General features: G+C 40.7%; 1 protein-coding gene across 1 annotated transcript in view; it reads right to left on the reverse strand.

Annotated features, from left to right (window-relative positions):
* The window catches only part of LOC138638067 (mucin-4-like), a 497,598-nt gene that overhangs the window by 379,931 nt on the left and 91,370 nt on the right, over positions 1-26,297 (reverse strand). Inside the window, exons 11-25 of the mRNA XM_069727050.1 lie at positions 17,758-17,922; positions 17,355-17,528; positions 16,598-16,731; positions 9,461-9,576; positions 7,871-8,092; positions 6,383-6,619; positions 6,037-6,156; positions 5,733-5,947; positions 5,532-5,601; positions 4,386-4,553; positions 4,169-4,282; positions 3,708-3,971; positions 3,322-3,468; positions 2,522-2,703; positions 2,228-2,414 (exon numbers count right to left, since the gene is read on the reverse strand). Coding sequence (XP_069583151.1) covers positions 2,228-2,414; positions 2,522-2,703; positions 3,322-3,468; positions 3,708-3,971; positions 4,169-4,282; positions 4,386-4,553; positions 5,532-5,601; positions 5,733-5,947; positions 6,037-6,156; positions 6,383-6,619; positions 7,871-8,092; positions 9,461-9,576; positions 16,598-16,731; positions 17,355-17,528; positions 17,758-17,922 — 2,515 coding nt within the window. The remainder of the gene's footprint in view (positions 1-2,227; positions 2,415-2,521; positions 2,704-3,321; positions 3,469-3,707; positions 3,972-4,168; positions 4,283-4,385; positions 4,554-5,531; positions 5,602-5,732; positions 5,948-6,036; positions 6,157-6,382; positions 6,620-7,870; positions 8,093-9,460; positions 9,577-16,597; positions 16,732-17,354; positions 17,529-17,757; positions 17,923-26,297) is intronic.

Raw genomic sequence — 26,297 nt, forward strand, 5'->3', positions numbered from 1 at the left:
TTTTTCTGGCTGTTTTTATTTAACTCTTTCACTACTACAGGATTAGTGATGGAAAGGTATCTTATTGTTGCCTCTCCATTACTAACCGGGCTTAACGTCACTTTACAGTCAAAGGTGACATTAACCCCTTATTACCCCATATGCCACCGCTACAGGGCAGTGGGATGAGAGAGGCTAAATGCCAGAATTGACGCATCTTACAGATGCACCATTTTTGGGGTGGCTGGGAGCTGGTATTTGTAGCCGGGGGGGGCAATATCCATGGCCCCTCTCTAGGCTATGAATATCAGTCCACAGCTGTCTGCATAGCCTTTCTGGCTATAAATTATATGGGGAGCCCACATCATTTTTTAGAGGGGGTCCCCTATTTTAATAGCCAGTAAAAGCTAAATATACAGCTGTGGGCTGATACTCATAGCCTGGGAAGATCCATGGATATTAACCTCTTCCCAGGCTATAAACATCTGCATCTAGCCGTCGGCTTTCCCTCTCTGGCGCAGAAAATTGCACGGGAGCCAACACAATTTTTTTTACATTTTTTTTTAAACTAAACAGATACTGCATTTAATAACGCAGATTTTGTGTGTTTTTGTTTAACACTTTATGCACCACTTTATTATGTTTATTACTAAACAATGGGCTTGGTATTATCTATCTATCTATCTATCTATCTATCTATCTATCTATCTATCTACCTATCTACAGATCTATTTATTGATAGATATATCTACATATAGATAGATATAATGAAAAAATAGGAACAGCATCCAACATTACCGCAAATAATATGCAAAGCTTTCCAAACCAATGGTCCAATGGTTTTTAATAATAGAAGTAAAAAAGGAAAACAGCACAAAAAATATTAAAAAATTGGACTTTAATGCCTGAACGGCATGGCAATGTTTCGGATGTAATATCCTTTCTCAATTTTGATAGATAGATAGATAGATAGATCTATAGATAGATAGATAGATCTACAGGCTTTTTATGTAGGATTCGCTGGACTTCGACAGATTCGCTGGACTACGTAGGATTCGATGGTGCACGTTGGACCTGCGGAATATTTTTTTTTTTTTTTTTTAATAAAGTGGTGAACAAGGGAAAGTGTGATGGAGTGTATATTTCAATAAAAAAATTTTTTGTGTGTTGTTCTTTTTCTTTAATGGGTTAGTATTTAGGGGTGTCAGATAAACACCTCTCTATTACTAATATCAAGCCTTTATGTCAGCTGTGCTTTGACAATTTACAGCCGGCATCAACCCTAAGCACCTTTATTCTGATTGTCAAAGCACCAGGGCATCGAGAAGAGCCAACACGAAGTGCCCATCGGGGACAGTGATGATAATTTGTGCCAAAAAACTGTAAAGCGCTGCGGAATATGTTGGCGCTATATAAATAAAGAGATTATTATTATTAAGCACCAGCAAGTCACAAATTATATATGTGACGAATATCAATCTATTATCTATCTATCTAGTACAAAAAGATGCACTCTGTTTTCGAAAAAATAAAGTGGTTTAATAGCCCATATGGGCTCCTGCAATATTTCTTATCAAGATGTGAGCCTTTCTCAAGCTTGGGAAAGTCTCACACCTTGAGTCAAAACATTGCTAGAAAAAATATAGTGGTTTATTAGCCCATATAGGTTCCTGAGACATTTTGGCTCAAGGTGTGAGCCTTTCTCAAGCTTGCATGTTTCTTTTTTATAGGAGGAAACTGATGAACAAGTCTGGTCAAAAGCCTCTTTACCAGTGGTCCGTTTGTAAATTAAATATAGCCAAAATTGGAATGATTGGTGGTCTACTAGGAACTCCCGAGACCTATGACAGAAGACTAGTATGGTCAAAAATACATATCGCCTTCAGCCGAATGAAAGCGCTGTGACATCAGAAGAAATTCATTTTCTCCTCAACTGACTGAAAACAAAGGATTTTTTTTCTACAGCCTCAGCTGAGTAGAAGATTTATTTCTTCTCCTTTCACACACTTCTGCAGTAGTATGTGTGCTTACTCTACAGGTCTTCTGTCAGCTGAGACAGAGGTCTTGCATTTCTTCAGACTACAACCTCTCCTAACACTTGACTAGGATGGGCTGCTGTTTAAATTAAATAATATGGCCATTTTATTACATTTTTTGAAAACTAAAATTAAATTAAAAAGCATTTTGTTTTCTAGAAGATTCATTAATTTTTTTTATGCAGAAGCAGTGAACAAAAGTATTTACTCACCTGTACAGGTTTCTCCATCTCCAGTCAGATGTTGAGGACATGGACCACAAGTATATCCTTCATCGGGTGCTTTTGCATCTTCACAAGTATTATTAACATAACATTTGTTTATGTTTTCTGCACAAGCAAGAAAATCCATTTCACAGTACATTCCGGTCCATGCAGGTGAACAGTTACACCCGGCGACCTGCATTGCAAGATATTCAGTAAGGTGCCACTTGAGTAAACTATGCATGTCATTAAATACATATTCCGGTGTTATAAAATATGATGTTATTCAATAAGACAGTTTACCTTAAAGTTTGTTGTTTCATTTCCAAGGCTGATGGGACTATCATAAAGACAGTCACCATTGTTGGTACAATTGCAGAGCACCAGGGTTAGAATCATGTCTGTAGCAACTTTGGAATCATCGGCTACTATAGTGGCATTAACAGGTGTTGAACTGGTGGGATACCAAACCAAAACTCCATCATCTGCACAGCAAAAAGAAAATCATGAAGGGCTTTGGAAACAAGGAAAATAAATTATGCATGTTATAGGCTATGAGAGGGATATGCTTTATATATTAGTGATGTAATCGGCTCATATCAATTTGTTAAAACTGAATATTATATCAGTAATCAGTATATCCCTAACTTGTACACTGTAAGGGTACCGTCACACAGTGGCATTTTGATCGCTACGACGGCACGATTCGTGACGTTCCAGCGATATATTTACGATCTCGCTGTGTCTGACACGCTCCTGCAATCAGGGACCCCGCTGAGAATCGTACGTCATAGCAGATCGTTTGAAACTTTCTTTCGTCGTCTAGTGTCCCGCTGTGGCGGCATGATCGCATGGTGTAACAAAGGTGTGCACGATATTGTATATGATGTGCGCATAGTAACCAACGGCTTCTACATCGCAAATACGTCGTGAAGTTATCGCTCCAGCGTCGTGCATTGCAAAGTGTGACCGCAGTCTACGACGCTGGATCGATATTGGAGCGATGCTGGAGCGTCACGGATCGTGCCGTCGTAGCGACCAAAGTGTCACTGTGAGACGGTACCTTAAAACATAACCATCAGGGCAGCTTGACATATATTCACCTGTTATATTGATATCAGCAGAGTTTGTCTCCAGAGAGAAGATCACAGTGTCATTGTTCTTATCAGTGGCCGTGTAGATGATGGTAATCGGCTCCTCAAGCTTGGTGAAAATGGTGGTGGGTCCAGTAACATTTGGAGGAAAATTACCTGTAGAGAGAAGTTTTGTCAGATCTCTCTAACTACCTGTATAGATTTGGATTACAAAGTGTTGATGCTTTGCTTATTTACAAGATAATAGTTGAATTTGTAAGGACTTGAAAATAAAGATCAGAAAGATTGGCAGGTTCTACCTGTCACTGTTGTAAAGTTATAGAAAAAAAAGCCAAGTAATATATAAAATTACTGAGAAAGTGTGAAAATAACAGAGGATAATGTATATTTCTTACTCATTGTGCTGCTTTGTTCATTGGCTGATATAATACTGTCAAGTGTGGCCTTTCCTAAGGCTTCATTTCCAGTACTCAAGATATCAAAGATACACTCATCATTTCCTTGACAAGTCTCATTTGCTTTCTTGATGATTTCACTGTCGGTCATCAAAAGCAGCTCATCATAAAACAGTGGCACAAACATGTTATTGTTGTAGGTGTCCCAGGATTCTCCAGTGATTTCATTGTAGATGAAGAGGCTGTCCGAAGGGGAGGTTTTCCCTGTGAAACAAAGACTTTTATAAAGGGAACACAACATTTATTTTTATTTTCCTAACAAGGACACTCTTTGTCTGTATTATATGAGTGTTGAATTTAAAAACAATTAAACGACAAGTAAAAAGCTCATTTATGCTTCTTCTTTTTCGTCTTGTTTTTTAAAGCTAATTCTGAAATGACATACACCAATGACCACTTACATGTCATTCCGATTTCAAATATCAGGTAATCATTCGGAAGGTTCACACCATTAAATTCCAGTTTGGTTCCATTAGCAGCCATCAGGTCATCTGTCTTATCATCATTAAAGATTCCTGGAAAAAAAATCAATGATATTAAATACAAAAATGAATGCAACATTTGAGATAACTGGTAAATTTATAATTTTTCTAAGCTCTGGCACAAATATTTTCTTACCCAGAAGGCCTTCAGTTTTGTTCTTGTAGATAGTATCTAACATTGTGACAAAGCTCAAAGCTCCCTCATTAGCAGAAACTGTGATTGAGATCCCACCATCGAATGAGGCTTGTATTTCGTCTTTGCTTGTCTTTTCCAGTGTGATTTTGCTTACATAGGTAGAGTTATCTTGAAAAAATAATAATATTAATCACATACATTCACAGGAATTTCATGCCTAATTGTAAACTATGCAGCTGTTTTATGTGATTTGACACCCATCAAGACACCCATAAGTATTGAGTCTTGATTTTTAAAAAAAACTGTCATGATTTCTCTGCTTAGAGTGTCTGGATCTCAGTGATGGACAGCTCTGTCATCCTATCCTGTGCTGGGGAGTGCTGAGCTGTCAGTGCTTTGATTGACAGCTCGGTTGACCTATCTAAGACTGAAAGGTGCAGAGATTTCCACAGGTCCTCCCTGTTCTTGGTAATTGCCCTACTTAGGTGAGCTGTCTGACCCAGATCACTGCCAATCAAAAGCTTGTTCTAAGCTTGTGCTCTCTGGTGTGTGTTCACCTGATTTCTGTGCTGTAAGTTCTGATCTTCTGCTACCGACCTTTGGACCATGTTCTGACTATCTGTTTGTTATTGCCCCTATGAATCTGATATTCTGCTGCTTACCTTTGGACCATGTTCTGACTACCTGTTTGTTATTGACCCTTTACATCTGATATTCTGCTGCTGCTGACCTTTGGACCATGTTCTGACTATCCATTTGTTATTGCCCCTTTGCTTATCCACTATCTATCTCGTATTCTGACCCTGCATGTGACCTGACTTACGACTTCATATTTTCCTTTGTTTTACTATGTGCTCTTTTGATATTGACCCCGGAACAACTGACTTTGCTGACTCAAGGCCTGGCTCTAGGTTGTGACTAGCGTCATTAGTAAAAGATCAAATGTCCTTAATTGACTCCAGCAAAATAATATATTGAACCATGTTTTAATCAAGTCAAAATATGTTTTTAATATATATACTGCAAAAAGAAAATTCTGTGTTTTGTTTCTTTTTAGGAAACAAAAAAAAAAATTGAAATTTATTCCCCATAAAAATGAAAGTTCTACTTTACTTGTATAATGCATAATGTGAAAAATTAAGTTACCTGGCAATGTGAATTCTGTGCCATTGAGTTTCACAATGGTTGAATTTCTCCCCTGGAGCATCCACTCAATCTGTACAAAAAGACAATTTCCAAAAAAGATGCAATGAGCATCAATCAAAACTTCACTCAGTCTAAATCATGTGTACATTGATTTAGGATAAAACAAATATTATAAATATTTAGTTTTATTATCATCTCTACCGTTGTCTCATCTTGAATTATCGCAGCCAGTCCCACGAAGTTGGTTGCCTGTGTTTCATGTGTCCCATTGCTAGCCCTAGCAGTACGGCCCTGCAGCCTGAAAATTACTATATCGTTTTCATCTTTCACATTGGTCAAAATGAACTCTCCCAAGCCATTGAAAGTGTATTTTACTCCATCTAATGTATTGATGTGGGGATCACCGAATAGGAAACCTAAAAAACAAACGATGTGTTCAGTTTATCTTTTCAAATATTTTGACTAATTAGCACCATGACAAGTAGTTGGAGGAATATAAGCTTACCAAAATTTGGTGGAACATATCCATAGCAGTAATCATAAGGTCTTCTTTCTCGGTACAATGAACATAGGTGTGAGGAGCCAGAGTACAAGCAGCAGTTATTGTAGGGATCAACTTCTTGTTCTGTACGAGCAAGATACATTGTTGTAATACTTTGCTGTATTACATGTTAATATGTCCCACAGAGAAAAATGAGCTAATAAAATTAAGTATTAAAAAGTATCACAGCCTACATACCATTACTTTTTTATATAAAAGTGGATAGAAAAAAGCTTTCAAATAACAAACAGCTTAATAAATAACAGTCAAAGATTTTATTAATTCCCATTAAAGTGTACAATATCCATACCTTTGTACTGAGTTCTTTGTCTCTGCATTTCTGACATAAAGTAGTTGTAATATTCGGTATAGTAGTAGTAGGGGTTTGACCATCTGAGCCAACTGTTTTCATACTCCCACGGAGTTGGTAAGTATCTTTCTTTCTCACCATAGGACAAACTACCCCAGTAATTGTAGTAACATCTTGTGCCTCCTCCATGCCATGATGAAAATGTGGACTGGTACGTATAGTAGTTACTATACCAAGCTAAAAACAAAATGAAACTGATAATTATTAGTACGTGGATTGCTATTTGCATTTCAATTATTCTTGTTAGAATCACTTCTACTTGAAATAGAACCGTCCACCTTTCCATACGAAAATGGAACAGCAACTCAAAAGAGCAGCTCTCCCTCTTCTGAACTGCTGTGTTGATGGAGCGTGACTGCCGACATCATGGTTAATGACAGCCGTTTCCCTGCACGTAGAAACGGGGGAGCCTGTGACAGGCCACCCTTTTTTAAATGAAGCATTGTAAAATAAAAACAACATGTAGTAACCTACAGCACCAGCAAAGTTCGAGTGATGCCAGCAGCTGGTTTTACAGGGCTTGCATAACATGGGATGGTGCACTCTCACTTACACCTGTTCAGCAAGCTTTCAGGCTTAGTTTATATAAGCTTTTCCAGCTTGTGGACACATTTTATGGTATTTTATGGAAACAATAATATTTTATAAAAAAAAAATTAATGAATGAAGTATATTTTGCTAAGGTGAAGGACACAGTACGACATAAAAAGTAAGTATGTAAGATTCACGTAAAGAGTTGGCCAGTTCATAATTTCAAAGGCAGACATTTTCATTAAAGGGAACCTGTCACCCCCCAGGCGCCTGTAACTAAAAGAGCCACCTTGTGCAGCACAAATGCTGCATTCTGACAAGGTGGCTCTTTTAGTTCTGGTCCCTGGCACTGCTGAAATAATCGTTTTTGAAATTTGTCCCTCATACCTAGAAATCGCCACGGGGCAGGTTTTTCCCTCCTAATCCAGACACACCACAGCCATCACTCAGGGCCTCTGCGTGCTGGGCGCCGCTTCGTCTTCCTTCATTAGTGTTCCCAGCGCCTGCACTGTTATTTTTTTTCAGGCATGCACAGTTGCGCTGACCTTCGAACTTACAGCGCAGTCGCCGGGTACGCTATTGAAGGAAGAGGAGGCGGCACCCGGCGCGCAAAGGTCATGAGTGACGGTTGTGGTGCATCTGGATTAGGAGGGAAAGACCTGTCCCCATGGCAATTTTGAGGTATGAGGGACAAATTTCAAAAACGATTATTTCAGCAGTTCCAGGGACCAAAACTAAAAGAGCCCCCTTGTCAGAATGCAGCATTAGTGCTGCACAAGATGGCTCTTTTAGTTACAAACGCCTGGGGGGGGGGGGGGTGACAGGTTCCATTTAAATGAAGAAGTGCTCATCTACACACATATAGATACTAATGTACATTGCCATATCAGAACTGACCTGTATTTTTCTGTTGAAAGCCATAAGAATAAAGACGACTTGCCGGTGTATAAGAAGGATCAAATATGGCTTGTGATTCTGAACAAGGGCATGGGTTTGTGAAATAGCTCCAGTATGGATATGGTTTAATATCACTATAATACCAGCTCAAACATTTCTGCTTGTAGTTCACTGAATGAGCTGTGTTATATTCCAGACGATAAGCCCAATAGCCTTTTTTGTCTGCCATTAGAAAATAAAAGGAGTAAGATAGAGAAATAAATTAAGACACAAGACATCTACTGAAGCCTCAATTTCACATATTTTCTAAATGTATTGTCTAAAGCAATTTTCAAGTGTGTATACTAAGGCATCACAAACATGACAATGAAGTGTGTGCCAATCTCCTGTATGGACTCTGTGTGTGCCCATATGGTACCTCTGTTAGGCTAGTTTCACATTTGCGGACGATGGCTTTCTGGTGGGCTGTGTTGTTCCTCCGTTAAACCCTGCCCACTGCCGCACCTCTCCACATGCATCCTTTTGACCGCAACAAAATGCAACATGTTGCGTTCGACGCAGTTCGGTGCATCGTCAAAACGACGCATGCGGAGGCATCCGCATACATTTGCATGGCCTGCATACCGAATGTTAAAGATAGGTACGCAGGATGCATACCGATGTATGTGGAGCTGAATGGAAGAGGTGCAACAGTGGGCGGGGCTTAACAGAGGAACTATGCAGCTCTCCGCAAAGCTCCCATCCGCAAATGTGAAACCAGCCTTAGACATCAAAATTACCCCAAAAGGTAAAGCTTCTAGGGAAAAATACACCTTTAATACATCAAATAATAAATCATGTTAAGTATCACACAGAGGTACAGATTTGGTTAACAAAATTTTATAAGTGATTTGCTCCAGATCCATACCCTATGGATCCCAAATATAATTGTGTATCAAAGCTCATTTTAGTTTTACTTTATTACTTGTATTTTGGGCTAAAAATCGTATTTCCGTTAGGGTTTCTTTACAAATTTTACCCTGTTTTGATTCTATAGACTCTTTGTTTTTCTGCACATTCACCTTTACTGTTGCAATAAAACATCTTAGAAGAGCTTATAAAAAGACCGATAAAAAGTCAGAACGAGCTCACTGACAGATTCTGAGGTAAAGAAATCGTCCATTTTCTCTTATTAGTGCACCTTTCTTAACAGACTGACAAGCAGTTCTGTCCATACAATGGCTGCTGATGAAGAAGCATGTGACCACACCTGTCCTTCAGCCTTTTCCAATGGTAAAACACCTCACAGAGAAAGCTGCATTTCTGTTGGAGATGGCTGATGGAAAGGTCTGAGCACATGAGGAAAACTGCAATAACATAAGAAAATGGCTGACCTCTTTACCCCCAGAATCTGTCAGTGATCTCTTCTGTCAGTCTGACCATAAAGAATGCAATTTTTTTAATCTGAGCTCCTCAGGTGTCCCCAAAGGTGGCTAACCTCTTGAACTCTACTCCTGAAAAAGATATCTGAGGAACAATAGACTGCTCATATACAGTTTTACAGAGGAAGATAATGTGCAACTTTTAGCTGGAGAAGTGGACAGTACTCACTTGTATTTTGTCCTATGTACTGATCTGGCTTGTGTATTTTCCGGATATCCAAAGAGTTAGTGTGTGGGTCATTATATGATGGGAAATTTGCAGCAGGAGAATATGAAGGTTCCCCGCTAAACGAAATAAGTTATAGACATTATTATTATTTATTTATATAGCACCATTAATTCCATGGTGCTGTATATGAGAATGGGTTACATACAGAGTTATAGATATCGTTTACAGTAAACAAGATTACAGTGACAAACTGGTACAGAGGGGAGAGGACCCTGTCCTTGCGGACTTACATTCTATGGGACATGGTGATGTGCAGTACCTAGCAAGTAACATAACTATTATAGCTGACAGCCTGCGTTTTAGTCTATTACAAGGTATGTTTTACCCCCCCGAAGGTGGTTTGCACGTTAACGATCAAGCCAATTTTTACAATTCTGACCACTGTCACTTTATGAGGTAATAACTCTGGAATGCCTCAATGAATCATGAGAATTCTGAGAATGTTTTTTTCATGACATATTGTACTTCATGATAGTGGTAATATTTCTTCAGTATGACTTGCGTTTATTTGTGGAAAAAAATTGAACTTTGGTGAAATTTTAGAAAATTTTGCAATTTTCCAACTTTGAATTTTCATGCCCTTAAATCTCAAAGATATGTATTGGAAAATAGTTAATAAGTAACATTTATCACATGTCTACTCTACATAAGAACAATTATAGAACCAGTTTTTTTTTGTTAGGAAGTTATTAGGGATAAGAGTTGATCAGCAATTTTTCATTTTTACAACAAAATGTGCAAAACCATTTTTTTAGAGCCCACATCACATTTGAAGTCACTTTGAGGGGTCTATATGATAGAAGATACTGAAAAATGACACCACTATAAAAACTGCACCCCTGAAAATGCTCAAAACCACATTCAAGAAGTTTATTATCCTCTCAGGTACTTTGGAATCTGGAAAAAAAATGAACATTTAACTTTTTTTTTTCAAAAAATTTACTTCAGATACAATTTTTTTTGTTTTGACAAGGGTAACAGGAAAAAATGGACCACAAAATTTGTTGTGTAATTTCTCCTGAGCATTCCGAAACTCCATATGAGGGACAAAAATACTGTTTGCGCGCACGGCAGGGCTCGGAAGGGAAGGAACGTCATTTGATTTTTTTAAAGTTAAATTTCCTTGAATCATTAGTGGATGTCATGTCCCATTTGGAGAGCCCCTGATGTGCCTAAACTCTGGAACCCCCCCAACAAGTGACCGCATTTTTGAAACCAGTCCCCTTAGGGAATGTATTTAGATGTGTGGCAAGCACCTGTATCCTCCAGGTGCTTCACAGAAGTTTGTAACATTGAGCAGTAAAAATAATAAAATCACATTTTCCCCACAAAAATGTTATTTTACACCCCAAAATTGCATCATTTGTTGTGCAATTTCTCCTGAGTATGCTGACACCCAATATGTGAGGGAATACTACTTTTGAGGCACAAAGCAATGCTCAAAAGGGAAGAGGCGCCTGTCATGGCGTTACCGCAACAGAGTTGTACCAGAAGACCTCAGCGTCTGATGGCTCCTGCTCAACTGCTGAGAAGAAGCACTTCTCCAGTATATTGAATGTTTTTGTTTTCTTTCAGCAGGACAGGGGTTAATCAGCCATGTGGTAATTCCTGCATTCAGCTGTGCTAGGTTAGCCACTCCTCTCTCCTGTAAAAGCTAGGACTTCTGGCTTGATCCTTGTCTCAGATAGCACTTGCTAGATAGACCTGGAGAAGTGAAGAGCTGGTATTTGGAGAGCTGGAGGATTTTATTGTGCGACTGTGGCATGGTTTGTACGCTTGGAAATTCCTCATCCTTACCTGCCTTATTTTCTTCTCCTGTCCTTCACACCCTGGTGAATACCTCTGTTATTTGTGAGAGTATATTTTGTGTGAGTGGAGTTTTCTTTTACCCTTGTCTTTTTAGCCCTGTCTGTCGGGTTGGTATACTACGGTACACAATAGCGCCTCTCTTCCCCGGGAGGGGGACAGGCACAGGGGCTGCATTTAGGTGACAGGGCAAGGGCGGAGGCCCCAGAATCCTTGCCATCTGTGGTATCCCGGGGAACAGAATGAATTAGGGTGCCTGCTAGGGCCAGGAAAGGTGCCCCTGGTCCCAGTTTACTCGCCAGTCCTATCGTGACAGTGCAACATTGGAGTTCAGATTTTGCTGGAATGATTTGAGGGTGTCATGTCACATTGGCAGGGCCCCTGAGGTGCCAGAACAACAGAAAACCCCTATATGTGAATTAATCTTACATATTACGCTTCCCAATTAATTCATTTAGGGGTGCAGTGGTCATATTGACATCACGAGTGTGTCACAGAATTTAATACCATTGGGAAGTGAAGAAACTACATTTTTACCACCAAACTTTAGTTATAGCCCCGTATTTTACATTTTCCCAAAAGAAGTGGGTAAAAATGGCACCATAATTTGTCCCACAATTACTACTGAACGTGGCAATACCCCATATGTGGCTGTACATTAATACAGAGAGACTCGAGAGAAACGGAGTGCAATTTGCCTCCTGGAGGGCAGATTTTCCTAGAACAGTTTGATGACTGCATATACAGAGCCCCTAATGGCTAGAAGAGTAGAATACCCTCTTAATTGACCCCATTTTTGGAAATTATACCCCTTTGGGAATTTATCTACAGGTGTAATGATGATTTTTACTCAATAAGTATTTTCCAGAAACAAGCAGCAATGAATGTTGCTGAGTGAAAATCGTAAACTGCTGTTCTAGTGAACAGTACGCTGTAGTGGCCAGTGCATTGCAGTTACCAGAACATTATGCCCAACCCGTGCTTCTGGAGACATGCACCGGTAAGTTAGGAGGGCTCTCATCGCTTCAGAAATACCAAACATGTGGACGCTATAAGTGGTTTAGGTACACTGTAGGGCTCAGAAGGAAGGGTGCATTTGGATTTGGGAGTGCAGAATTTGCTGAATTTCTTTTGGAGGGTTATGTAGCCATTTTGATTTTCCAGAGGCTTTGTACAACCAGTAACGTGGAAGCACCCTATAATTACATTAACAGAGGACAGACCTGAGTGAGGGCTTGCTTTTTTGTGGATTGAGTTAAAACTTTTCTTTGGAAAATTTTACATAACGTTAGGGATCACAGTTATCAGGCGCTCTATGCTGAACACTTACTTTGGGGTTTCCATCCAAATCTCTGAGTGACATGATTCAGATGAAACCCCCTAGAGATCTATTCACTATTATGAGGCAGCAGAGTTACTCTGGACTCCATCAAACCTCTGTTCAATGGTGTCCTTCCTTTCAGAAGTGCACAAAACTGTGGCCAATGTCACTTTTATGCAATCCTAAAAAGATGGACACTGCAGGATCACAGATCAGATGGTGTCTACAGTGTCTCCATCTGCCTCATTATAGGGAATGTTCTACCAGAGGTTCCATCTGAACCATATATTTAAAAGATTTACACGGAAACCCCGGAATAAGCCCTCAGTGGAGAGTGCGGGATAAATGTGCTCTGAGCCTTACTGCCATCTTTGGGAGGCAGAATGAAAAAATCAACAGAAGGTGAAGAATCGGTTTTATTTTTTTTTTACACTGTTCCTCGTGCGGTATAAGTGATTAGGCAACTTTATTGTTTGGTTCGGTGTGATTACAGCGATACCAGATTAACATTGGGCTTTTATGTTTGGTTGCTGTAACACACAAAAAAACAGTTTTATTGCAAAAAATAGTTTTTGCATCACCATATTTTGTGAGCTATAACTTTTCCATAATTTGGCCCATAGAGTCATGGTGGTGCTTATTTTTTACAGGACGAGCTGACGCTTTTATTGGTACCTTTTTTGGGCACATTACTTTTATCGCTTTGTATACCGAATTTTGGGAGGCAGAATGAACAAAAACCAGCAATTCAGGACTTTTTTTTTTTTTTGGGGTGGGGGGGGTTATGCCGTTCCATGTATGGTAAAATTGATAAGACACTTTTATTCTTCGGGTCAACATGATTACAGCGATACCTCATTTATATCTTTATTGATGGATGAGCAATAAAATGCTCGGGTGCTCGTTGCTTGAGTCGAGCAAATTGGAATGCTCAGGTCCTCGACCCGAGCAACGAGCCCAATGCAAGTCTATGGGAAACTCAAGCATTTTGCCAGCGATCCCCTCCGGCGGTCTGCAGAGGAACTAGAAATTGCAGAAATCTATTGGAACAGTGCTCATATGACATGAGAACAGTATGGGGAAGACCCCTGGAAGCATTTCTGACTCATAGGTCACTGCTGTGAACAATGTTGTCAGTCTTGCGCAACTTTTACAGTCTCACAATAAAACATATAAAAACCAAAATGGATTTTCCTGGGAAATATGTTAAGGAACATCCTTTCAAGGGTAATGACTTGTATATAAGGCAAAATAAATAATCAAAAACAAATCTGCTCCTCCACACCTTGGGCTATGCTCACACGTAGCGTTTTTGATCCATTTTTCAACTTTAGCATTGTTTTCAACCAAGACAAATGCATTCACTGGGAAATGTAATTTTAACATTTTACAAACTTATCTGGCCAAGTGGTGTGACACATCATCAGGCACATCCTGTTTCATTTATGAAGGAGAGACTCTGAAAGTCACAAAGCCTATTTTTATAGGGCCATCAGGCAGCCTTTACAATTCTTAGTTTATGTGCACATGTTGCGGATTCTCTGCAGATCCGCAGCATTTTTTGAGGTGCAGAAACGCTGCAGATCTGCAATTGATTTACAGTACAATGTAAATCAATGAGAAAAAAATGCTGTGTACAGTACACTTTGCGGAAAATCCGTTGCGGAAACACTGCGGTTTAAAAGAAGTACTATGTCACTTCTTTTTGTGAATCTGCAGCGTTTTTGTACCCATTCCATTATAGATAACTGCAGGGGTAAAAAACGCAGCAAATCTGCAAGAAAAACGCACAAAAAATGCTGCGGAACCGCACAAAAAACGCGACAAATCCGCAGGTGCGTTTTTTGCCAGGAGAGGCAGAATCCGCACCAGAAATTCCTAAGCCTAATCTGCAATGTGTGCACATAGCCTAAAAAGGCCAGCTGACAGCCCTCACTTTTCTTAGAGAACCATCAGCCGGTTATGCTTTGTTGTTCCCATTATTAAACAGTGGGTCTCCTATACCGTTTCGGGAAGGAATTTTTTTCCCCAAGGTGGAGCTTACTCTTTGCCACATGTTTTTTTTTGCCTTCCTCTGGATCAACATGTTAGGGCATGTTAGGTTAGGCTATGGGTTGAACTAGATGGACTTATAGTCTTCCTTCAACCTTAATAACTATGTAACTATGTAACTATGTTATTGCGTATGCAGTGAGTGGCAGGGCTACCCAAAATTTGGACGCACCCCAATACCCATATTTTTTTCCCTATTTTCCACCTCTAAAACCTGGGTGTGTCGTATACTGTAGTCCGGTGCATCTTATAGCCCAAAAAATACGGTACTTATTGATGCAATATCTTTTGATGTTTAAAAAATATATTTTTACAAATATTATAAAATTGTTTTTACTTTTTTTAACCTTTTTTACTTTGTCCCACTATGGGACTATCATTTTTTGACAGAGAAAGTTGCTGATCATTCAATATTCCTAGCTCTGGTGACCAGGATGTTGTCATGACGTCATCGGGTCACCATGGCAATGATCTGCCGGCTCCCGGAATGCTGCAATCGCTTTCAATAGCAGCATTCAGGGGGTTAGAGTGCTGTGAACAGAATCATCTGAAACTCGGCAGCAATCACCTGCACACCACCTGTGTGCGCGGGCAATAATGATGATGTAATAATCCGTTCCTAGTCAAATAGGCCCAGGGAACATGAACGGATTATTAATTCTGATGTTAGAAAAGGGTTAAAGAGGTTGATTATTGTATGTTTTGTGTTGGGGACATGATTTATGGCACTTACTGATACATAAGTATTACACTTTCTCTTTCTGTATTTGTCACTGTAGCTTTACTCACAAACTGCACAGCTCTCCTGTCCACAATATGGCTGCCGATGTAGGAACATGTGACCAGACCTGTCCATTATCCTTCTCCAATATTAAAACAGTTTATCTTGTGAAGTGATTTTCAGTTGGAGTAAGCTGATGGACAGAACTAGTCACATATCAATACAACAGGACAGGAAAGCTAAGCATTTTTCTGAGGAAGGTGGCACAAATAAGAACAGGAGGAGAACCTGTAATTCTTATATATTAGTAATTGCCATAAAATCATGTCCCTGACAAACTTTCTTTATAAATTATATATAAGGCGCCCAACCCCTTTAACACTATGATCTAATGACAATTGGATCCAATATTTTTACTAGCAGTGATAAAGTTGTTAATGTACACAGTGACTGAGCTTTGTGAATATTTTATAGTGATATAAAACCCTTGTCGATGGTTGATGTGGTGTCACCAGCCTGATGCGGAAATAAAACAGATGCAAATTAACCCTTAATTCCAAGAAGTTTGGTTACAGTTTGTCAGCCTATTTTTTGGATTATTTTGTTATTGTATGATGCCTATGCGGGATTATATTGATTTAAGATGTAACACCTACTAAAAGTTTAACCTTTCTTTTACTTATTTTTTAATCCCTCTGTTAGTTGTATTATTATTTCAACATGTAGCTATTAGTGATGAGCGGACCTGCTCGGGTAAGGTATCATCTGAGCATGTTCGTGTGCTAACCGAACGTTCCAAAAGATATGTTCAAGTCCAACAACCGCAACACATGCAGGGATTGCCTGTTTGTTAGGCAATCCCTGCGTGTGTTGCAGCAGTCTAACAGCCGCGAGACAAGCAGCTACGGGGACTTGAATATATAATTCGAGCATGCCGAAGTACCTCAGTTGGCACATGAGAATGCTCAGATAATACCTTATCCGAGCATTATTATTCGCTCATCACTAGTAGCTATCCATTCATGGATTCCGCATTGACTATTTAAAAATAATCTCTTTTAAATGGATGGTAGCATGATCAAGTCAGAAAAGAGATGCACATTGGCGTTATACAAACTAATGGAAACTAAGCTCTCTCTGCTACATATCACACTGCTATAGTGCGCAAGCAATATACCTGAAGTAGCCCATTTTCGGTAAGTAATAATTGGGAAGTGAGTTATAACTCCAGTTCATTCCTCCATCTGCATATCGCATCAGGCAGAAAGAGAAGATGCCGTCTGTAACTAACACAGCTTGGTAGGTGTTTGTCTGCAATAACAATGGTAAGGTTGGAATGATTACAATGAATGGGTATAATGAATATATAAATAACACTTTTAACTGTTAGGATATGATAACACATTAACGAATAGGTCATCAATATGAGATCTGTACAGGTCTGACACCTGGCCCTGGTGTCATCAGTGCTTTGGGTCCATGTGTCTTCACTGTTCGGTCAGTGAGTCACTAGTGTTTCATCAATGTTTTTCACATATGGATAAAGAAAGAAAAACTAAAAATCTTGTCCTATACTTTGCAATGTTAAACACGGACAGCATAGAGATGGTGCATGAATGCCATCCATGTGCTTTGCGTGTTTTTCATGGACCCATAGACTTGTAGTTTTACTTGGTACAGACATGTCTCCATGAGTTTTGCACAGACACACAGTGCGTGAAAAAACATAGGTACTTATATCCTTCAAAAATAGGTATAAAACACATTCATGCAACACATATTGTACGGCTGAATGAGGAATAAAATCAGGTGGTGGCAAAAATCAATGGTCTAAATTGTTCTTATGTGGAACTGGGGTTGCTGTAAAAGTTTTACAAAAGAGGAAACATTTTAAGAAACATCTGAGCAATTGCTTAAGTTTCTAGTCCTCTCACCTCAAAGTCTTTAAAGAAATACCCCGGATATGGTGGAACCTGATGCCACGTTATCTTAATGGCCCAGAGAGCTTTAAAATCCACAGGAAGTGAAGGGAAATATGACTTTATTTCAGATTCAAGGTCGGTTTTGAAATCTGTGTGTTGATTGGGTGAAGCCTGGAAGTCATAAGTCTGCAAAAACCAAGAAAAGGAAGATTTAGATTTATAAGGGAAGAAAAATTGAATAGCAAACAACTTTATGACTTTCATAGTCTTAGATTACAGTTGTTTTTGTTAAAGAGAACACTGTCATTCCAGTACATTATTTAGGACACTGAGTAAACAGTATTTGGTTTAAAGAAAGCATTATGTCTATTCAGTTTTGGTATATTAGGATTCAATTATTAAAGATTTAACTCACCTGGTAGTATAGTTCTCCAATTTTGGAGAAATCTGCATCTGCCCAGAAAATGGCTATCATCGGAGGAGTAGAATAATCGTAGTCATGGAAGTTATAAGAGTGTTTCTGGTTGTAAACGGGGTCATAGAAATTTTGCCTGAAAATTATAACGCCATTGTCTGTAAACTGTTGAAAAAAAAAAGGAAAATATAATGACTATTGAGGCGTAGAACAAACAGTGAAAGGGTGTCAGTAATATTGAAAACGGGAAAGTCATCATGACTTAAGGCAAAAGCCATGGGAAATGAATATTTTTCCGTGCTTGTATAGAGGTAAATTGCAACTACTTTAATAGAGATGTGAAGTATAGAGGTTGGCAGTATGTACTGCACAACTATGTGATATACAGGGCACTATGTACATACTCTGTGTATTATTGAATACAATATTGCTTCCAGTCTAACCTTATAAAAAGTTTTCCATCTTAATTCTTGGCTCCCGCACCACTGTTCTGACACGTGAATTCGACGCCCAATCTGCAATGGCACCACGCCCCTGGCTTTGAATGACAGATGGCCTCAATGCTGAGGGAGTGTCAGTCAGGGATGGGAATGTGGTTACAGATGCCACTCAGACAGTGACTGAACTTGAGCCAGTGCTGCCTCCATGACTGAAACCAGGAGAATAAAGTTAATTTTCTCCCCGCAGCATTCAGGTAAGTGCAGGCCCCAGGGAGATTAGTAACAAATTTAACCTGTACGTTAACCCCATATCTACAGGTTAATAGTCTTTTTTCTGATGACAGGTTCCCTTTAACCCTTCAATTTACTCAGTTGCTACACACTCTCCTCTTGTGGCCTACTGATCAACAGTACCTTATCTTATAATATATTTTATAAATGCCACTAACTAGGAACTAGCTTGTGGAAATGCCAATGTAACTCTTCCCCACATGGACTGATGCTAAAAGTAAACCATTTAACAACTGTGACAGGGTCACTGGTGTCGTATGTGATGGGAGTTTTATGTATTGTGAAGGTTGTTGTCCTGCATGATGTGAAATCCATAAGTTTCCCTCCAGCATGATATGTGTTAAGAGTAAATCAGCAGTTACCAGGGTCTGGGTTTTGTTGTGAGTAGGTGTAAGAGATGGGCTAGATGCCTAATCACAATATCTGCACCTCAAGGATGTAGGGAGTTAAATGTCCAGCAACTGTTTTTTATCTCTCTCTGGTTTGTTTGGAGGAAAAAAGCCTCCAGGATCATGCTCCAGCGGGATTTGCCATGTGTTTGTCCCTGAAGGCTGGAGCCATACTGGGGAGGACTTTGTATGGACTTTTTATTTTCATTTGTTCCAGAAAGACTGTTTTTGTGTTACTATTTTGGCTTTATGGTTTATGAATAAATAAAACACCCAGAGACTCTAATATAAAGTGTTCCTGTGTCTACCTGGGGAAGCAGCTGAGAGAGCCGACCTTCCACACAGCCTAACAAACGTCTGCTGAGCACAGTACATATATAATCACTTATAAATAAGGTTATTGCAGTACAATCATTTAAGAAATCTTCATAGAGGATGTCAGGATGACTTCTCATTTACACTAAGACTGATATCACCATAATATAGTGACCATACAATGATAAAACAGCCTGCCCCACACGTCCAGATAATTCCGGTACCGGAAAAATCGATACCGGAATTATCTATGTCCGTGTGCTCATGCAGCACATCAGTGTGGCACACGTGCGGCATCCGTGTGCCGCCCGTGTGCCGACTGGGTACCACACGCACCGTGCAGGAGACAGTGCTACAGTTAAGCGCTGTCCCCTGCATTTGGTGCTGAAGCCGCCATTCATTTCTTCTCTCCAGCAGCGTTCGCTGGAGAGAAGATATGAAAAATCATTTTTTTGGTGTTTAAAAAAATGATCCCTGTCCCCAACCCCCTCCTACCCCCTGTGCGCCCCCCCCCCCCCCCGCTGTTAATAAAATACTTACCCGGCTCCCTCACTGCTTTCTTTCCTCGCCTCAGCTTCTCCTGTATGAGCGGTCACGTGGTGCTGCCCATTACAGTGATGAATTTGCGGCTCCACCCCTATGGGAGGTGGAAGAGAAGAAATGGATGGCGACTTCAGCACCATGCTAGGGGGACAGCGCTTACTGTAGCGCTGTCTCCTGCACGGCACATGGACAGCATCCGTGTGCGGTACGTGTTTTACACGGATCCATTGACTTTAATGGGTCCGTGTAATACGTGCGCTCCCACGAACACTGACATGTCTCCGTGTTTTTCAAACGGACACACGGTCCGTGAAAACACGCTAACATGTGCAGAGACACATTGATTTTAATGTGTCTACGTGAGTCAGTGTCTCCTGTACATGAGGAAACTGTCACCTCACGTACCGGAGCCACTGATGTGTGAAACCGGCCTTACACTAGTGATCTACACACCATATAATGTACAATGGGTGCGGAAAGTATTCAGACCCCTTTACATTTTTCACTCTTTGTTTCATTGCAGCCATTTGGTAAATTCAAAAAAGTTCATTTTTTTCCTCATTAATGTACACTTCACATCCCATCTTGACTGAAAAAACAGAAATGTAAAATTTTTCGCAAATTTAAAAAAAAAGAAAAACTTAAATATCATATGGTCATAAGTATTCAGACTCTTTGCTCAGTATTGAGTAGAAGCACCCTTTTGGGCTAGTACAGCCATGAGTCTTCTTGGGAATGATGCAACAAGTTTTTCACACCTGGATTTGGAGATCCTCTGCTATTCTTCCTTGCATATCCTCTCCAGTTCCTTCAGGTTGGATAGCAAACGTTGGTGGACAGCCATTTTCAGGTCTCTCCAGAGATGCTCAATTGGGTTTAGGTCAGGGCTCTGGCTGGACCAGTCAAGAATGGTCACAGAGTTGTTCTGAAGCCACTCCTTTGTTATTTTAGCTGTGTTCTTAGGGTCATTGTGTTGTTGGAAGGTAAACCTTCGCCAAGTCTGTGGTCCAGAGCACTCTGGAAGAGGTTTTCATCCAGGATATCTCTGTACTTGGCTGCATTCATGTTTCTTTCAATTGCAACCAGTCATCCTGTCCCTACAGCTGAAAAGCACCTCCATAGCATGATGCTGCCACCACCATGTTTCACTGTTGAAATTGTATTGAGCAGGTTATGAGCAGTGTCTGGTTTTCTCCACACATATTGCTTAGAATTATCACCAAAATGTTCTATCTTCGTCTCATCAGACCGGAGAATCTTATTTCTCATAGTCTGGGAGTCCTTCATGTGCTTTTTTAGCAAACTCTATGCGGGTTCTCATATGCCTTGCACTGAGGAGAGGCTTCCATCATGCTACTCTGCCATAAAGGCCTGACTGGTGGAGGGCTGCAGTGATACTTGACTTTTTGGAACTTTCTCCCATCTCCCTACTGCATCTGTGGAGCTCAGCCATACTGATCTTGGGGTTCTTCTTTATCTCTCTCACCAAGGCTGTTCTCCCATGATTACTCAGTTTGGCTGGACGGACAGGTCTAGGATGATTTATGGTGTTCCCAAACTTCTTCCATTTAAGGATTATGGAGGCCACTGTGCTCTTAGGAACCTTGAGTACTGCAGAATTCTGTTGTAACCATGTCCAGATCTGTGCCTTGCCACAATTCTGTCTCTGAGCTCCTTGGCCAGTTCCTTTGACCTCATGATTCTCATTTGGTCTGACATGCACTGTGAGCTGTGAGGTGTTATATAGACAGGTGTGTGCTTATGCAAATCAAGTCCTATCAGTTTAATTTAACACAGCTGGACTCCAAAGGAGTACAACCATCTCAAGGAGGATCACAAGAAAATGGACAGCATGTGACTTAAGGTTCTGATTATAGGGTCTGTTGTTTACTAATTGAATGATTTATCACTAAGGCTACTTTCACACTAGCGTCGGACTCGGCCCATCGCAGTGCATTGGGCCGATGTTCTGACGCTAGCAGTGAATGCGCCGCACAATGGGGGCAGCGGATGCATTTTTCCAGCGCATCCGCTGCCCCATTGTAAGGTGTGGGGAGGTGGGGGCGGAGTTCTGGCCGCGCATGCGCGGTTGGAAAAAGCGGAACGTCGGCAGCAAAAAACTTTACATGTAACGTTTTTTGCTCCCAGCGGTCCGCCACAACATGGCACAACCGTCGCACGACGGTTGCGACGTGTGTCAATGCGTCGCAATGCGTCGCTAATGTTAGTCTATGGGGCAAAAACGCATCCTGCAGACAACTTTGCTGAATGCGTTTTTTCCCCTAAATGACGCATTGCAACGTATTGAAGAAAACACTAGTGTGAAAGTAGCCTAAAGGTACCTTCACACATAACGATATAGTTAACGATATCGTTGCTTTTGGTGACGTTGCAACGATATCGTTAAGGAAATCGCTATGTGTGACAGCGACCAACGATCAGGCCCCTGCTGGGAGATCGTTCGTCACTGAGGAAAGTCCAGAACTTTATTTCGTCGCTGGACTCCCTGCTGACATCGCTGGATCGGCGTGTGTGACACCGATCCAGCGATGTCTTCACTGGTAACCAGGGTAAACATCGGGTAACTAAGCGCAGGGCCGCGCTTAGTAACCCGATGTTTACCCTGGTTACCATCCTAAAAGTAAAAAAAACAAACACTACATACTTACCTACCGCTGTCTGTCCCCGGCGCTCTGCTCTGCACTCCTCCTGTACTGGCTGTGAGCGTCGGTCAGCCGGAAAGCAGAGCGGTGACGTCACCGCTCTGCTTTCCGGCCGCTGTGCTCACAGTCAGTACAGGAGGAGTGCAGAGAAGCTGAGCGCCGGGGACAGACAGCTGTAGGTAAGTATGTAGTGGTTGTTTTTTTTACTTTTAGGATGGTAACCAGGGTAAACATCGGGTTACTAAGCGCGGACCTGCGCTTAGTTACCCGATGTTTACCCTGGTTACCGGCATCATTGGTCGCTGGAGAGCGGTCTGTGTGACAGCTCTCCAGCGACCAAACAGCGACGCTGCAGCGATCCGGATCGTTGTCGGTATCGCTGCAGCATCGCTTAATGTGAAGGGGCCTTAAGAGATTAACATTACTGGACTAGTCCGGCAACACCCTCCTTTCATAAGGACCTCATGGTCTATGGAATTTTTTACACCCGAATAGCCTGGTTTGAGTAGGGTTATTTCTTTCAGCTTTAACATGCTAACATAGTAACATAGTATTTAAGGTTGAAGGGAGACTTCAAGTCCATCTAGTTCAAGACATAGCCTAACATGTTGATCCAGTGGAAGGGCAAAAAAACACAAGCGGAAAACACTAAGCTCCACATTGAAGGAAAAAGTTCATTCTCGACTCCACATACGACAATCCGACTAGTTCCCTGGATCAACGCCCTATCAAGGAATCTAGTATATATAACCTGTAACATTATACTTTACAAGAAAAGCATTCAGTCCCTCCTTAAATTTTAGTAATGAATCACTCATTACAACATCATATGGCAGAGCGTTCCATAGTCTCACTGCTCTTACAGTAAAGAATGTGCATCTGTGATTATGATTAAACCTTCTTTCTTCCAAACGTAGAGGATGCCCTAGTAATCAAAGTGATACATCATTAGATTCAGCCTCTCTTTCCCTAAATTATGCTGCTTTCAGAAGAGGTAGCAAAAGGCTGTGACAGATTCTCTTTAATTCTATTTACGCAATATGTATGCAACCCTTTCCACATTTATAGCACCATGAAATTAATTTATTAAAAATAAATAATAATAATAAAAATAATATTTGGGATATCAGATTTGCTTAATTTCCTTGCAACTTCATTCGTGATATATGCAACATTACAAAGTTCACATGGATATCATAAATCTAATGGCCTGTCCATGTAATGCACAGATATTCTGAGTTCTTCAGAGTAAGAAATTCTCACAACAAATTAGTCTCTGCTTTTGGCTGTTTCAGATGTCCATGAAAATCGGTCAAAGGTCAGATCGCAATGCACAAGCTGGCTGCTCATTTCTTGTCCTGAGTGTGACAGCTATAGATGAGCGAACTTGTTCAGAAAACGTTTGCCAATCTGAAACATCGCTCATTCAGATTTGTGCTTCACAAGCATTTTTCCTAAAGATCAGCAAAAGTTGGTCAAAGTTCTGGAAATTACCAAGTTCACTAAAGGCTCTTTCAGAAGTCAGTGTTTCGGGTAGAAGCATGGGCCACAAAACATCTGCACACGTGCACACTGATGAAACATGGATAACATCTGTGTGTCATCAGTGTTATATGTACCGGCACCTGGGAATCAGTGGTACTGTTCATGCTATTCCCTGGTGCCAGGTGCTGAAATGAAGATAGCTCACATCACTTTTACCTGCTTGCTCTCTGATCGGCAGAGGACAATGTTGAGAGATGTATTCAACTATTAAAAGTTCTCGCGGTGACATCGGTCAAGTCATAGGAGTACAACGTGAGACACTGAGCAGTGGTCGCACACGTTCCTCAGTGTCTCTGCTGGATGGCATGCTGTAAAGTCACATACCTAGACCTGTCACAGTACAAGTTAATTATTATCTTCTCTGAGGATAGATGAGGAATTTTGTTGCTATTATTTTAATTCTTTTGCAGAAGACATTGGCTTCTGTGGACTTGGCGATGACATATGTATGGTTTTATTTAAATTCATTAAAGGAGTCTATGTCATTCTTCCAATTAAAGGACTTATTCTGGGTGTGCGTTTTTTAAACAATATGACAATGAGGTTAGTAATGGGGGCATCTTAAAGACTCCTCTCCTTTACTAACCTCTGGACTTGATGTCATCTGACAATTCTAAGGTAACATCAAGCCCCATAACTATCACCCCACTTATCAATACACCAGGGCAAGTGGGAAGAGCAAGGTTAAGTTCCAGATTTGGCACATCTATAAGATGTGGTGGCTGACAGCTGATGTTTTTAATCTGGTAGGGGCCAGTATCCATGGCCCCTAATTTGGCTATTAATATGAGCCTGCAGCTGTAAACTTAGCCTTTGCTGGTTATTAAATATAGGGGCCCCATGTTATTTTTTGGGGGTACCCCATTTAAATAACCATGAAAGGCTAAGCATACAGATATGAGCTAATATTTATCACCAGGGAACCTTTATGAATATTGTCTCCTTCCCAGAATATTACCATCAGCCCCAGCCATTGGCTTTCCCTGTTCTGATTATGAAAATTACGGGTGGCCCACATATTTTCTTTAAATTACTTTTTTAATTGTCAACAAGAACAGTGTGGTCACCTGTGTTTGTAGCAGCTTTTTCTCTTCCTTTGCAAGTGCCAGTGCCGGACTGATCAACAGCCATGAGTCCGGCACTTGGCACTCCGGCATTTAGCAGTCCATCACTGGAGCTACTATGAGTCCTGGTGGCTGGAGCTGAGGTAACCTTTAAGTGCAGAGCTACCAAGTCTCCTGCCAGCTGTAAGGACTAGAAACCTCATATGAAACTTTGAGGGACACTTTAAGGTTACTGAAGAATCCAGCTGTTGGAACACCTGAAGGTTGTAAACTAAGGTTACATTGGGTGTGTATTTTACTGTGCTAGTAAATAAATAAAAAAAAGAATGGGGTGCCCTTTAATTTTGATAAACAGCTGAGGGAAAACTGATGGCTGGGGACTGATACTAATATTCTGGGAAAGAGAAAATATTCATAAAGGTTCCCAGGCTATTAATATCACTACACAGCTGTACACTTAGCCTTTTCTAGTTATTAAAATGGGAGACCCCCAAGATTAAATAATGTACGGTTCCCCTGTATTTTTGATAACCAGCCAGGCAAAATTGACAGTTGCAAGCTGCATCCCTCAGCTGTCAGCTTCAACAAGGCTGGTTATCAAGAATAAAGGGGGTCTCATTGCCATATATTTTAATAATTTAAATAGTTATTAAAAAAATGGCATGGTATCCCACAATTTTTGATGACCAGTCAAGCTAAAGCAGACAGCTGGGGCTGGGTAAAAGAGGTTCGAGAAGTTTTATTTAAATTAAAGGATTTTACTTTTGTGTTTGTCTTTATTACATTTCACTATAGGGTTAGTAAGGGGGATGTCTGTTGTGAATTCTGTGGCAGAGTTCACTCCTGTGGTCACAAGTGGTACTTCGGCTGATTCTCTCTGGGATCTTCCGTTTGTGGAGGAAAGTGGTACTGCAGCTTCTGAGTTTCCTCCCTCAGGTGATCTGGTGAGCTCGTTAGCTTCTTCTCTACTTAACTCCACCTGATGCTTTGATCTATGCTTCCTGTCAATGTTTCAGTGTGGGACTTGTTTTTTCCCTGGATCATTCCTGTGGCCTGCTGCTCTGCAAAGCTAAGTTTTGCTTATGTTATTTTGTTGCTATTTTTCTGTCCAGCTTGCTTTATTGGTTTTTCTCGCCTGCTGGAAGCTCTGAGACGCAGAGGGACCACCTCCGTACCGTTAGTCGGTGCGGAGGGTCTTTTTGTCCCCTCTGCGTGGTTTTTTATAGGTTTTTGTGCTGACCGCAAAGTTATCTTCCCTATCCTCGTTCTGTTCAGCTAGTCGGGCCTCAC

The sequence above is a fragment of the Ranitomeya imitator genome, chromosome 5, assembly GCF_032444005.1.
Source record: "Ranitomeya imitator isolate aRanImi1 chromosome 5, aRanImi1.pri, whole genome shotgun sequence".
In the NCBI taxonomy this organism is placed as follows: Eukaryota; Metazoa; Chordata; class Amphibia; order Anura; family Dendrobatidae; genus Ranitomeya; species Ranitomeya imitator.